Below are 14,003 nucleotides of genomic sequence, written 5' to 3' on the forward strand. Positions count from 1 at the left end.
TCTCCCATTACTGTTCTGAAAGTCGGCTCTAAGGTTTCGCACTTGCTGATAACAGTGGTTATGATGGGAAGGGGGCCTGGTGTTTCAAACTCCACGTTAACTGGGTTAATTTCAGTGATATTAAGACATCTAAATGAAGAACTCTTATGGAGAGAAATATGACAGTGGAATTCAGGTGAGAGTGAAGGCTAAAGGTTCCGGTTGAAGGCAACCACACAGAATCCTCTTACTTTATGACTAGAGGGAACCTCACATATCAACGAGTCCAGTGTTTTATTCATAGTGGGTAACACCCATGATTGAGTCTTGAAGTCTTTTTAGTGGGTTACAACTAGCAGTTTTGAAAAATAAAATAGAAGTGAATGGAAAATTTCATAGCACATCTCATGTAGTAAAAGCATGTAATACTTTTGTGTGTGTGTGTATACACATATTATGTAAATGTATGTATCTATCTACTGAGTCACAGTGTAAAGTGTGGGTCACAGTAAAAAATGTTTGGAAAACAAATCCAACCCACTCATTTTATAAATAAATAGAGAGAAAGCTCAGGGAAATCAAAATGTGTGTCCAAAGAAACGAACTGCTCAATCCTTAGATCAGGAATACACTCTGGGTCTCGTGGTGCCCAGACCAGTGCTGCTCCCACATCCCCACAGCTGAAGCCGGAAGCACAGCTATAGGTTCATTCTGTGTAAATGAACTTAGTAGAACGGAAAAGTATTGTGTCGGGGGAGCCAGAGGAGGGGCTTCAAACGGAGGGGGCGCAACCGTGTTACACGCAGCTGAGATATAAGAGAGGACACAGACTGAGGAATGACCTTTGCATTTGGTAGGTGGGGTGAGCGAGAGGAGCAACAGAGGCACATGGCATTCTACAGGGAGTTTAGGAGGGAAGTGGTGATAAGGACGTAAGGGCAATTCCTTAAAAGTGTGGACTTTAATTGCGGTGGAGCAGCAGAAACCAGGAATATCTTCTGTCCTGTTTTTCTCCCAGGATAAGAAAAACCTGCATAGATTTTTGCCAGTGTTACACAGAGTTCAACATTTTTAGGATTCTGATCATTGAGCTTTCTTCTCTTTGCAAGCATGTGAACATAATATCTCTGTAGCTGCAGTCTGTATTCAAGCTACTGGAATCAAATATCTGCCGGTCAGTCCAAGACATTAGCTTTTCATCCTGGTTGATGTCATATGCTGACTACCAGCCACAGGTATAGCAGAAGCCGGGAGGTCTCTGGCTCTCTAGAGACAGGGGTGCTCATAGGAGCTGACTGGTCAGGAATAAACGGCCAGCAAGTGAACAGTGGGGTTTCCTCATCAGTAGTGGTAGCAGTGGTACCACTTCAGCTCACATGCTTTACAGTTTTCAGAGCACTTTTTGCAGCTCTTATCTAATTTCATTCTGTTATAGTAAACACGAGCCATTCATGTATTTTTATCTGACAGAAATGTGTTGAGTACCAAACACCGTGTTACGTTCTAGTGAGACAAAGATTCCCTTGAGATCCTGAGGAGGGATGAGGCTGTTGTCCCAGTACATGTGGGCTGAAACCAGGTGTCCTGGGGACTAGCTGTCCACTTTCTCTGTCCCTCTCTTTCAGGGCCAGCTTCCTCATGACATTTTTGCTTTTCTCTGAACTCCTGCTTTGGTCTCCTCTCACTTTAGACCAACACTTTCCATTTACTCATAGTTTCTACCCACTCTTTTCTCCGTAGTTGTCCCAACACAGCCTTGGGGCATTCTTGCAGCTTCTGCTTCTATGTGATTTGCCCAGTACTTCTTAATTCAGATTCCCAGGAGAGGGAGTATAATTGACTCAGCTTGAATTTTTTAGTTAGGCCTCATCGTATGAATTAACCATCCATTGACTAGGTAACATCCATGGTCCAGTGGCCATGGAGAAGGCTAGGATGGCAGTCACCTAGTTTAAATCATAGCTGTGGGGACTACTGATGGTGCCGATTACTGGTATGCAGTGGGCTCTCGAGGCGGCAGGCATTCTGGGGCTTGGCCAGCCCAGACTAGCCCCGGCATTTGGAAGTGGTATAGATATCTTTTGGGTGTTGCAATGGCAGGGTGCAGACAACTACTCACGTTTAGAAGGCAAGGACCAGGGACACTAAATATCTTCAGTGTGTAGGACCATCCTACACATGGAGAATTGTCCTGCTCCGAATACCAGTTGTATCTCCATTGAGACAATGGAGAAGATGAGTAAGACTTGTGCCTGCCTTTAGGAATGCATAGAATTTGAACTTGAACAGAATATAAATATGTAAAACATATAAACAAATAATGTAAACATAAATATATAATTCAAAAATAATTTTATAAGTGCTATAAGGAGAATTATTAGATACCTTCCCCCACCTTGGCCCTACTACCTGTATAAATTATTTAATCTCTCTATGCCACAGTTTCCTCATCAGTAAAACCAGATAATGTATCTACATGATAGTATTAGGAGGATTAAGTGAGTTTATAGACATATAAGCACTTAGAATAGTGCTTTAGAGCCTGGCTCATAGTAAATGCTAAGTAACCATGAAATGCTGTCAGCATCAGTCATCATAGCAGCACATAGATCCTACATCCCCTTGAATGCAGTTCAACACGTATTTATTAACTAGTGTTTGTACTTAGCACCATACCAAGCATTGGGGTTATCCAGAGAAGGATGCCTCCCACACACACATAGGAGTTTACAGGTCAGTTGAAGAGACAAAATGTAAAACTATGAATAATTAAATCAAAATACATAGCATAGACTGTAAATACTGTGGACAATCAGAAGGGGGAAAGCTCAGCGTTTACTTGAGTAATTGTAAAAGGCTTTTGGAAGATGTTTGAACTTGAGCTAAAGCTTAAAGTAGCAATAGGGTTGAGACAGGCAGAGAGAAGCAGGGAGAACATTCTTGACTGGGGACACTATATGAGCAATTATATAGAGTTGTGGTGACAAAGAGGAACACAGTGTAGGGAAGAAATATTGAAATCTTAGAAACCAGATGGGAGTTTGGACCAAAGCATGAGGAAGAAGTCAGGGTTGGACTTGTACATGATGAGTCCATCCCCTTAGACATAATCACTGAAACTGTGAGTGGATGACTTCTCCAAGGAAGGGAACAACAGGGAAAAGGACAGGCATCTGAGAACTGAGCCTAGGAGATGCCCACAGCCTGGGGGCAGGAGGAGGAGGAGGAAGGCCAGTGAGAGGGATGGAGCCAGAACATTGGAGGAGGTCAGAAGAAAACCGGAGACTTTAAAGTAAGAGAGTATGGCGAACACTTTCAGATGCCACAGGGAAATTAAGGATAATGCCATTGGATTTGCTGAGGAGGTTACTGGGTGACTCAAAAGACAATATTACTAGAATAGTGATGATACAGAATTAATTGCAAAGGATTTAGAGAGGGGATGAGGTCATAGAGGGAGGGCATAAAGACCACTCTTTCAAGACCTTTTGAGAAACGAATCAGAGATGTGACGATAGCTGAGGGAAGCACAGAGTCGAACAAAGTTGTCGTGTGTTTACTTTTTAAAGTCAGGGTGTCGATGTTTGAAGATAGATGGGTGGGTAGGACGCAAAGGAGAGGGAAAGAATGAATATGTGGAGGCAAAAGAAAATAAATGCAGGGCCATATTTCAAGAGTTGGGAGATAATTGAAGCATTAGATAAAATAAAGCACTCTTCTGAGATTAGAGTGATCCCATCTGGCAGGCTGCATCCAACTCAAAGACCTTGCCTCTTGGGATCGTGAGTCATATTCTCAAGAAACTAGGCTGTTTTTTCCACAAGCCATTACCTAAATTATTTTCATATAAAATTTCATCAACAATAAGGGAATGTTGGTCTGGGGACATTCCAGTTCTCTGTGAAAGCAGAAAGATATCAAGGAAAGGCAAGAAATTGAGGTAGGATAGGAAGAGGCAGTCTTCTAGGGCGTCGTCTCTCGTATGGACCTGAGGCGGTTAAAGGAGGCGGAGGGAGGAGGGGTGGATCACAGCCCCTAGCCTGCAGTACCGCCGGAGGCCTCACCTTCAGTGGAAAGTCAAGGCGAAGGCGCGGAAACTTGACACGCCCACCGTGATACCACAGTGTTCGAATTCGATATTTCTTGAGAAACCAGGAAGTGTCCTCACTATGCACCAACATCAGGCTGTCAAGTTACAGGGGTGTCACAGTGCCAATGCACAGTCATTTCTGGTAGGAAGGTACCTGTCTGTACACATGGCTCCAGAGCAGGAGGCAGGGCTACGTCCTAGCTCGGGGACCCCGTTCCCAGGTCCCAAGAAGCTCCTTTCTTGTAATCATCAGCTGAGAGGACACAATCAGATGAAATAAATGGAATCTCATTGACTCTCAAACACCATCCATTTTAAGACACTGAAGAATTTATTTACCGTTAGAAAGAAAGAAGACTTCTAATTAAACTAAAAGACTTTAATTAACATGCTATTAATTGGAAAACACATCTTGCTTTCCAACATGTTAAAATATGAAAAAATGTGCCTCTTAGCATCTACTGAGATGTGGAGAGGCTTCCACTCACTGCTGACCTCACAGCAATACTTCGACAAAAAATATTGCAGGATTCCTCTAGTTCTCTCCTCAGTGATTTGGAGATAGGGAATTCGGTTTCCTCTGCTCTCCAGCCCCCCCACCCCCCCCCCCCCCCCCCCCGTCAGAGGAAGATTGAAACCTGATTTGCCCCAGGGGCTGAGGTCCTAAATTCTAAGTAGGTGTGCCAGCTAAGTAGCTAAGGCAAACAAAATTTAGGATATTTAATGATTTTTTAAAATCTTTGTGTAGTGTTTCCATCACACCATAGCAGAGCAGTGCTTAGGGCACCCTAATAATAATTGCTGCTGTTTATTAAGTACGGGTCTCTGTGCTAATTACTGTAGGTTAGGTACACGTTAGGTGTGCAGAAAAGTCCAGTAGAGTCGGAGCTCCATGGTGGCGGAAGGATGGTGTTTCCAGACACTTACATGGTACTTGGCGTATAATAGGTGCTCAATGAATATTTGTTGTCAAATGAAATATCCTATTTGAGGGCACAGAACACTTACATCAAAAGATAAATAGTAAGTATTCTTTTGTATTGTTATTTGACAAGTGAAATTTAGAGAAAAGAGTAATCTAGCGACTAGAGAAGCCTTCACTTAGCTGGCTTTAAGGACAGTGGGTGAGCAGGAAGGCGCAGACACAAATGGGCTTGTCGTGTTCAAGGAATAAGGAGGAAACAAATACTTCAAGTACGTCGGGCTGGGTTCTGTAACAGCAGCAGGTGCCCCGTCCCCTGGGTTCGCTGAGAGGAAGTGACTGACTGCCTGGGTGAGTCCAACCAGGCCTCACACACCGAGTGACACCCCTTGTGGAACTAGAGGCCCATGTGGTTGTACCGAATAGAGAGGAGTAAGTGAAGTAAGAGAGTAGGAAATTACACAAGATTTTAGAGCTTGGAAATGACCAAAGAGGCCCAACCCCTTTGTTGTGCATACGTGGAAACTGTGTCCAGAGAGCTGAAGTAATGTGTCCAAGATCACCCAGGTAGGAGGGGAGGAGGGCTGGATCGCAGGTCTTTTGACTTGTAGCCTGAGTGCTTTATTCACACCTGCCGCCCTCTCAAGCTCTAGAAGCAGCTCCCCACGTGCCCCTAAAACGGAAGCCCCTAGAACGGAAGCCGGGGAGGCACGGGGAACAGAGCGACCACTGGGGCCGATGGCTCCTCTAAGCCTGTGTAGCATGGACGACTGGAGTCCTAGGGAAAACCCCATTTATGTTCCCTCAAATCGAGGTTTGATTTCTTTCCATGTTTCAGCTAGCAAATAAGATAATACTGATCTGTATCCTAAGTTTAATCAGATTTTACCATCAAAATATTGGATCACACTTGGAAATAATCTCTATTTTGAGAGACCAGGTTCACTCTCTTAAATAAATATAACCGAAACACTTAAGGCTTAAGTTCCTTCTATGTCATATTGTTCTTTGGTTTCATGAATTTATGTTTTGCCTGTTTAACTAGATTCATTAATTCAAATGGAAATAACTTTAAAGACCGTCTAGTTTAACCCCACTCGATTTGCTGTTCCTGAACACCAGACGGGTGACATGACTACCCTGGATGAAGAAAGCTCTGGAGGGCATCCAGTCTTCTACCCCTGTGCCCCCTCTTCTAGCAGTCTGCTTGGTAGCTCTCTAGTCTCTATTCACACATTTTTGTAATTAGAACTTTGAACAGGGTTGTCATTCAGATCAACTGATTTTTAGGGGGTACACAGTTATAAAAGATATCTAAAATGTTATGAGGACAAGTGGAAGGAACAGAAGTAAAGTATCTCACAGAAGCTGAAGAAAGTCTGGTTTTATGAAGTCGGATAGAAAAATAGCCAGAGGGTCATGTAAATGAGCAAATTTCCAAACATCACTGTTGTGTTATTATTAAAAATGGAAATAGAACACAGGAAAGGGCCACACTCATATCGAAAAGACATAGAAGCCAGAACAGGCCATGACGTTTAGTGGAAACACTGGCGTGGGAGGCTGGGTTTGAATATGCATCGTCATTAGCTCTGTGGTCTCAGGCAAGTCATTTCATTCCTTTGTGCCCATTTCCTCATTTGTAAAGTGGGAGCCATGGTGCCTTCCCTCAAGAGACTTCGTAATATAACATCAGAGGTGTGTGTGTTTAGAAAATAAAGCTTTTTCAGGTAAAGTTTTGTTGGCTGACTATAATAAAAATTTGCTTATTAGTGATAATTTATTTCTAATTATTTTATGAAAACTATCTTTGGCCTCTTGATTATTTCACTTCTGCCTAAAGATTAAATAAGAAGAAGAACCTCAGCGTTTTCAGCACACCGAGGGCGTCCCACTCTAGGATTTGCGTGTATTTGGTGAGGATTCAGGAACGGTGTTTCAGTGGATTGTAGCATGAAACTCGCTATCCTGGCAGCATCAGAAGCTGCCGAATCTTGGACTTTGGGCGCTTGACTCGTTTGCTCTTCTTCTGACGGCCTGGAAAAGGAAGGGGGAATGGGGAGCTGGAAGCTAGGTTTGCCAAGGGTGGAAACCCTCCCAGCCGGCATTGGGCTGGAGGCTACCAGCCAAAATAGGCGGGGCAGTTACTGAGCAAAAGCCCCAGGGAAAGTGTTTTCAGTTGCTGCTGAGATTTGAGACCTAAATGTAATAGATTCCTCCGGCTGATCCTGGAAGAGTCTGCTGTGAGCCCTGCAGAAACGCGAGGGACCACCGTGCAGAAAGTTTCACAGAGCAAGATAAACTTTCCCCAAACAGAAGTAGTGTAGGGGACCAGAAGTGGTGGGGGCTGGGCCGGCTGGCGGGAGTGATGTGGTAACAGGGAAAACCAGGATTATGGTTCCTCCGGCTGGGCCTGGGGAGAAGACGCACGTATTTGCAAGGATGCTCCCTCAGAATTTTCTAGACAGATTGCTAAACAGGTGGTCGTGGTTTTGCTTTTCTTATTAGACTAGAAATCATTATTTCCACAGTGTTCTATTACCCATTTTCTTTAATTTAGAGGGATTAGGTCAGGAAAGAAACCTCAGATTATTAAAAAGTGAAGAAAGAATTTGAAATAGACTAACAGGGTAATTGAGAGTGAGTAGTACAGTATTCTTACTTTATAGCAAATGTTCTGTTTTCCACTTTATTGTTCTTTGTCATTTAACCAGGCCCCTTTTGGTAGAAATTTTGCTTGTTTCTGTTTAGGTCATTTCCAGATTTTCTTCATGCGTTAGTGAACATCCCTACATGTACATCTTTGTGCACTTGTCCAATTATTTACATAGAATAAATCCCTAAATGTAGATTCCTGGGTTAAAATATTTGCCCTTTGTTTTTTAAGAAGTGGAGAAAGCGTTCAAGGTTTTTACCTACTGCCCTCTCCTTCTGCCTGCCAAGTTTCTCAGGGCCACCAGGAAGGAGCTGAGGTTTCACGAAGGGGGCTCCCCCACCTCAGTAAGACGACCAATGTGTAAGTCAGAAAGGTCCACCAAGGGGCAGGACGAAATGGGCCTTTCCCTTCGTTTCACATAACTTCTGCCATAAATTCTCTGGACTACTATTGAATATTTACTTTGTATGACACTACTAGATTTCATTCTGTCTGAGATTATTTACATTGTGCTGAGTGGGGTTTTGTAGCTAGAATCCTATGAACAGACGCATTTGTGCTTAAATGCATGATTGTTCGCAGCCTTCGTGGTGGGTGAACTGTGGCGCTACAGAGGTCAAGTTGTGCTGTAGAATCACGCTGTTTGTCATTGGCTACCAGGGGAGCCACCAAGACCCACATGTCGAGTTCCAGATCCCCACTCCCCTGATTTACCTGCCTGGGAGAAGGACTGGAGGCAGAAGAGCCAGTGGTCAAGAGCACAGACTGTGGAGCCAGTGTGGGCCCACAGCCCAGGCTTCCACAGACCGGGCCCGGCACTCAATTTCTCTTCATTCCTCATCAGCCAAATGGGGACCACAGGAGGGTCCTTGTGATGAGTAAATAAGCTAATATTTGTAAAGTATGTAGAACAGTGCTTGACACACATAGTAAATACTATATAAATATTCGTGAAAGTAGAATTTAAAGCTGAAAGAGCTCCACCACATGGTGGGGGGAGGCAACAGCGCCCGAACTCGCCAGCAGTGAAGCCCCATGAGGGAGCCAGCGACTTTAGAAGCAGCGGGCAGGGCTCTTTACCAAAAGTACTTGTCTCTCCGATCATTTAAAATTTCCCCGAGAGAGATGTGTCTTCGTTAGCAGGACAGTTCATCTTAAATTACTGGCAATACGTTAATATGTTCTTGTGAGGTTAAAAAGTGGTGATTCAGCTCAAATACCCAATGAGCCTCTCCTCGAAATCCCAGTTCCCTCCCTGAGGCAAACTCTAATCGGTTTGTTCTCCTTCCACACCTTTGTCTGTGCACTTACATATTATGTGTATAGATAGAAATATGTAGCGGCTTTTGCAGGGGTCTTTTTCTTTTTTCTTTCTCTTTTTTTTTTTAAACAAAAATGGCATATTTTTGTTTCTTTTAAAAACAGTTTCTTTTAAAGTGTAAATATGAGGTGGGAGTAGGGCCCCCAAGCCCCTGTGAAGTCCTCCGTGCTGTTTTGCTGCCCCGGGAGCAGCCAGCCGAGATCTGCACTCTGAGGGCTGCAGGGTGAGGTCCGTAAAGTAGGAAGTCCAGCTGGCAAAGCTCCAGGGAAAGTGAAGGCTGAGCCTGTGGCCCTGGGGCAGACAGACAAATGCTGCCGCTCTACAGCTTTGACTCTTATCCTAAGAGATGGATGGGCCTTCAGAATTCTTCTTTAAAAAGAGCATCTCAGAAAAAAACGCTTAGCAGGGGATAGGAAAAGTAAGAGAGAATACTCGTGGATTAAAAACTCCTGAACTAAAATTGTGACTGTTTTAGGAGCAGGAGAAGAAGGCTGATGGGGAAGGGTGTTGAGCTTGAGCGAAGCCAATCGGCTCTTCTACATGTCAGTCCAGTGAGCGGAGGAGTCCAGTCCATCCTTTAGAACTGACCCTGCAGTGATAGCCTGGGGGACTCGGGGCGATTCATATGTAAATATGGCAAAGCCTGGGGGGAAATGCCGACCCTTTTCAAAGGATTTTTGGGGGTTGCGGAGCATTCCAAAGCCCTGGGAAGATTCCACGCTGCCTGCTTGCCCTTCGACGCAGGCAGACACCCGCACCAGAGTTTTGGGGCTGCAGGTACCTCCCGGGGCCGCTGGAGCTGCTGCAGTGCAGCTTGGGACCAAGCCGGGAATTCAAAGATTTTTCCCCACCAAAGACAGCGCCAACCTTCAGAGGCAAGGGAAAAAGTGAGTGGCCTTTCTCTTTAAAGTATGGTGTTAGAGTTGTGGGAAGTTCTGGGTTAACTGGATCTCTTCCTTAGCACACGAAGCAATGAGCCTGTGGTAAACGCACTAACCTGAGCCGGGGGGATACCCGAGAGGCGTGGAATCGGGACTGGGGCGGAAGGTGGCATGTGAAGGGGAGTAAAAGAAAGAACAACCCACCACTGGTGGTTTTATCACGGAAAGGAAATTGGTGCAGTCAGGCCCAGCTCCCTCATGCCTCCAGGGCCGTCCCGGGGAGCAAGTGGGAGCTGGGCTGAGCATTTTATTGATGGGCTGGTACTCGGCTCCGGCTTCCTCTTCCCCAGATGTTTTTGTTTTCTAGAAAAGTAGAATTGTGTGATAACAGAGCATTTTCTACTTGGTGCGTTTTACCTTAACCTGGCGCCCACGACGTTTTCTGGCCCCTCGTGGGAAAAGGACTAACTTGTGTTATAACTTTAATTCTGTCAGAAACTCTGCAAAGCAGGAATTATTATCCTCATTTTACAGATGAGGAAATTGAGCCCACGAGGTAAAAATGGACTTTCCCCGGGGCTCGCCAGCTAAAGAGTGGGGGATCCGAGGCCCCTCCCTCTGTCTCCGGGGCGGCTGGCTGAGGGTGGGGGCTGCCTGCTCTCACTGAGTTGTCCCAGACACTGAAATCTTAGATGAGACTTTCTTTGTTGGACTGTATTTGGAATAATGGAAAAACAGTTTTACGCTTGGTGTCATTACAGCCAGATATTTCTAGTTTGACTTAATCTCTGAGTATTAATTAATTTGTGCATGAGCCTGAAGGTCACCTGCATTTTCAGAAATTCCTAGGATTTTGTTAAAATTGCAGATACCTGGGTGTTACCCAGATTTGCTGAATCAGAATCTCAGGGGTGGTGCCCAGGAAACTGCAAGTTAGTGAAAACACCCCGCAGGGGTTTTTAATCACGCTCTACTGTTTTGGTTTTGTTTTTTTAAGTTAATAAAGATTATAAATCCACTGTAGAAAAAAGGCATGCTGATAGTTATTTCTTTTTCTCTCTTCTAATATAACTAAAAGTCCAGTTGAATCTCTTAATGTAGGTTGCTGGCTTCTGATTGATGAGCGTTTGGTGGTATTTTATGATCTTAACTATTATAATTAATAGAACTTTGATTCCCAGGAGAGAACCATTTCCAGGAAGTTTTTAAGATTTGAAGCAGATAAGCCCCTGATGTTTTCTGGTTGAGATTCCAGGCCAGGGAGGCACATGGTGCAGGATTCAGCGCATGGACTTGGGGCTAAGTGCACTTAGATTCAAGTTCCAGAACTGCCATTTACTCTCTACATGACCTGGGACAAGTTGGGCAGCCTCTCAAAGCCTAGGTTTTATTATCTATTAAGTGGGAGTAATAATACTACTTCAGAGTTTCGGTGTGAATATTAAATGAGTTCAGGGACATAATACGTAGTGCCTGGCGCGTGGTAGGAATTCGGTAAATGTTCTCCCTTTCCAGAGCTTTTTAGTCCTGTATGAAAAATGAGTTTCTCTTCTCAACTTGCCACTTATGAAACCATGTTTGGAACTGAGATTTGATGGCTTTGCAATGGCAGAGAAAATTTAAAACAAGGCCGTTGAAAATAAATCTTACATATCCTACAGTTAATTTAGAATCATAATTTAACACTGATGAAATAAAAGTTATGCTTGAAATTTTGTGATTCATTCTATGAAAAAAAGTTCAAGAAAGATATTTTTCCCTTATGTCTTTTTAATTTTTATTTTGAATAATATCACATTTACAGGAAATTGCCATTGTACAAAGATCCTCCTGTATATCCTGTATTCAAATGCACCAGTATTTAACTTCTTGCCGTGTTTTTGTTTGCATTCTCTCTCTGTATGTGTATGCACGTAGACACACACGCGGTTGTTACTTTCTGAACTATTCAAGAGCAGTTTGCATGTGGCATGCCCCTCAGTAAGCTTCAGGGTGTATTTTATATTGAACATGGATATTCTCATACATGGCCACAATAGATTTGCCATTTCAGGACATTTTAAATTGATTTAATCGTTTATCTAACGTATAGTCTATATTCCAGTTTCATCAGTTGTAGTAGTAGTGGCCTTTGGAGCAATTCTTTTCGCCAGGTCAGGTTCCAGTTCAGACTCACACATTGCATTTTTTTGTCATCTCTTCAGTTATCTTTACTTAGGAACTGTCCCTCAGGCTCCCTTTGTCTTTCATGACATGACACTTTGTAGGATCCAAATCCTCAATTTAGGTTTGTCTCATATTCCTCAAGATTCATTACAGATGGTTCATTTTGACTAGGATTCTGCATAAGGCATATTGTGTTGTTCCAGACATGGTGTTTGGAAGCACGTGATGTCTGTTTGGCCCTTATTGGTGATGTTAATTTTGATTAGTCGGTCATGGTATTTTCTATTTCTCCACTACATAGTCACTTTTCTATTTTTGTAATTAATAAGTAATTCAAATCTATGCAGATATTCTGATCATCATCAGACCCCACCACCACCACCAGAATCATCCATTGATTGATTGTGGCTGAACCAAATTTTATTCTGATGATTGCAAAATATTGATGTTCTGATTCCATTTTTTTGTAATATTTATTAGTTGACATTCTATTATAAGAAAGAGCTTTCTCCTCTTCCCCATTTATTTATGGACTTAGATATTATCAACATGAGCTCATGGATTCTCATTTTATTCAGTGGATTAGAATCCATTGCTGTGCTTATTTATTTTGATACTCAGATTGCAGCAGATTTGGCCAATGCAAGCCCCTTCAGGCCTGCTCCGTGCCATTTTACATGGCCCGTCGTTTTCTTGAGCACTTCCTTTCTGCCGTAAGATGTTTCAGGCTCATCCATACCTTCCCTGCCCCAGGCCTAGAATTAGCCATTTCTCCAAAGAACTCTAATTCCTTTTAGTGGAGAATGGTTTTTAGCAACCAGAATCTGAGTTGCACTTTTTAAATACTGCAATTCCTAAATTCTAGAAGGGTCAGCGGGGAGATTTTTGGAGACTAAAATCTGCTGTGAAAGCTCTACTTTTCCTTAAGTCGTTTGAACACTTGTGTTTTTGCTTCTTAGATCTGGGTAAAAATATTCTTGTAATCATACTCGGACTTACTAGTATATTTACTCACCACATATGTAGTTTTCTTAAAGTGGATCTTAAGGAATTGGAAATAAACAGCAGAGAGCCAGCCCTGATCGCCTAGTGGTTAAGTTCCATGTGCTCTGCTTTGGTGGCCGGGATTCGGTTCCCGGGCGTGGAACCTCACCACTCAGCTGTCAGAAGTCACGCTGTGGCAGCGGTTCACACAGAAGAACCAGAAGAACTTACAACTGCACAACTATGTACTGGGACCTTGGGGGCGAAAAAGCAGAAAAAAGGAGGGAGATTGGCAACAGATGTTAGCTTAGGGTGCATCTTTCCTTGCAAAAAGAAAAGAATGAAATAGAAGAGATTGCCTCACTCTTGAAATTTTTTCAGTTGTTTATTTTCATATTTAATATTCATTGTAAATGAACAAATCCCATGCCATCTTTATAAATAAGTCTCAGCAAATGAGTCTAAGTAACAGGTAATTGTAAAAGCTGATCACAAGATACATATTTGTTTTTGTTCATAGTTCATTTCTATCTACTAGGACATCTGAAGTAACAAAACCTGCTTGTGAGTCTTTATGTTTTGATAGGGAGAATCTAAACAATTTTTACATGATTCACTATATACTAATATTAATCCACCGTCACAGACTGGACTGTGGTGGGCCCTAAAGTCACCCAGGTTGCAGACAGATGATTCCTACCTAATATTGTCTTCCCTTGTCTTAGCACTGTTGTGTTCCCCATAATATTCTTTTTCCTCTGCGGCATCAGTGTTGTTAACTTCCACCTTGCTATTTCTGCTGCGGAGATCATGGAATGGGTTTTGTACCTGATTAAGTGTAAGCAAATCTGTATAAGACCAGCACCTCTTTCAACCTCGTTCACAAGGAGCTTGTGGACGCTGATTTGTCCCCAGAGAACGGGCCAGCGACTCCTTTTTGGGACAAATTCTGAGAAATGGTGTCGCACGGGTGAGAGCTCTCTCTGAGGGATGGCTTTCTAATC

The 14,003-nt window shown here is 43.2% G+C and overlaps 1 protein-coding gene across 5 annotated transcripts in view; it reads left to right on the forward strand.

The window, feature by feature from the left end:
• DNMBP (dynamin binding protein) overlaps positions 1–14,003 on the forward strand; it is a 96,768-nt gene that overhangs the window by 57,649 nt on the left and 25,116 nt on the right. The window contains exon 1 of one of the 5 annotated variants that reach the window (XM_070559422.1): positions 9,548–9,855. The exons of 3 other annotated variants lie outside the window; for them this stretch is intronic. Coding sequence is in view for 1 of the 2 variants with exons in the window: in XM_070559433.1 (XP_070415534.1) it covers positions 9,622–9,745 (124 nt within the window). In the remaining variant the exon portion in view is untranslated. Of the gene's footprint in view, positions 1–9,547; positions 9,856–14,003 lie in introns of those variants that run through there. One more of the 5 variants, XM_070559433.1, reaches the window with a different exon arrangement.

This window comes from Equus przewalskii, chromosome 1 (genome assembly GCF_037783145.1).
Source record: "Equus przewalskii isolate Varuska chromosome 1, EquPr2, whole genome shotgun sequence".
NCBI lineage: Eukaryota > Metazoa > Chordata > Mammalia > Perissodactyla > Equidae > Equus > Equus przewalskii.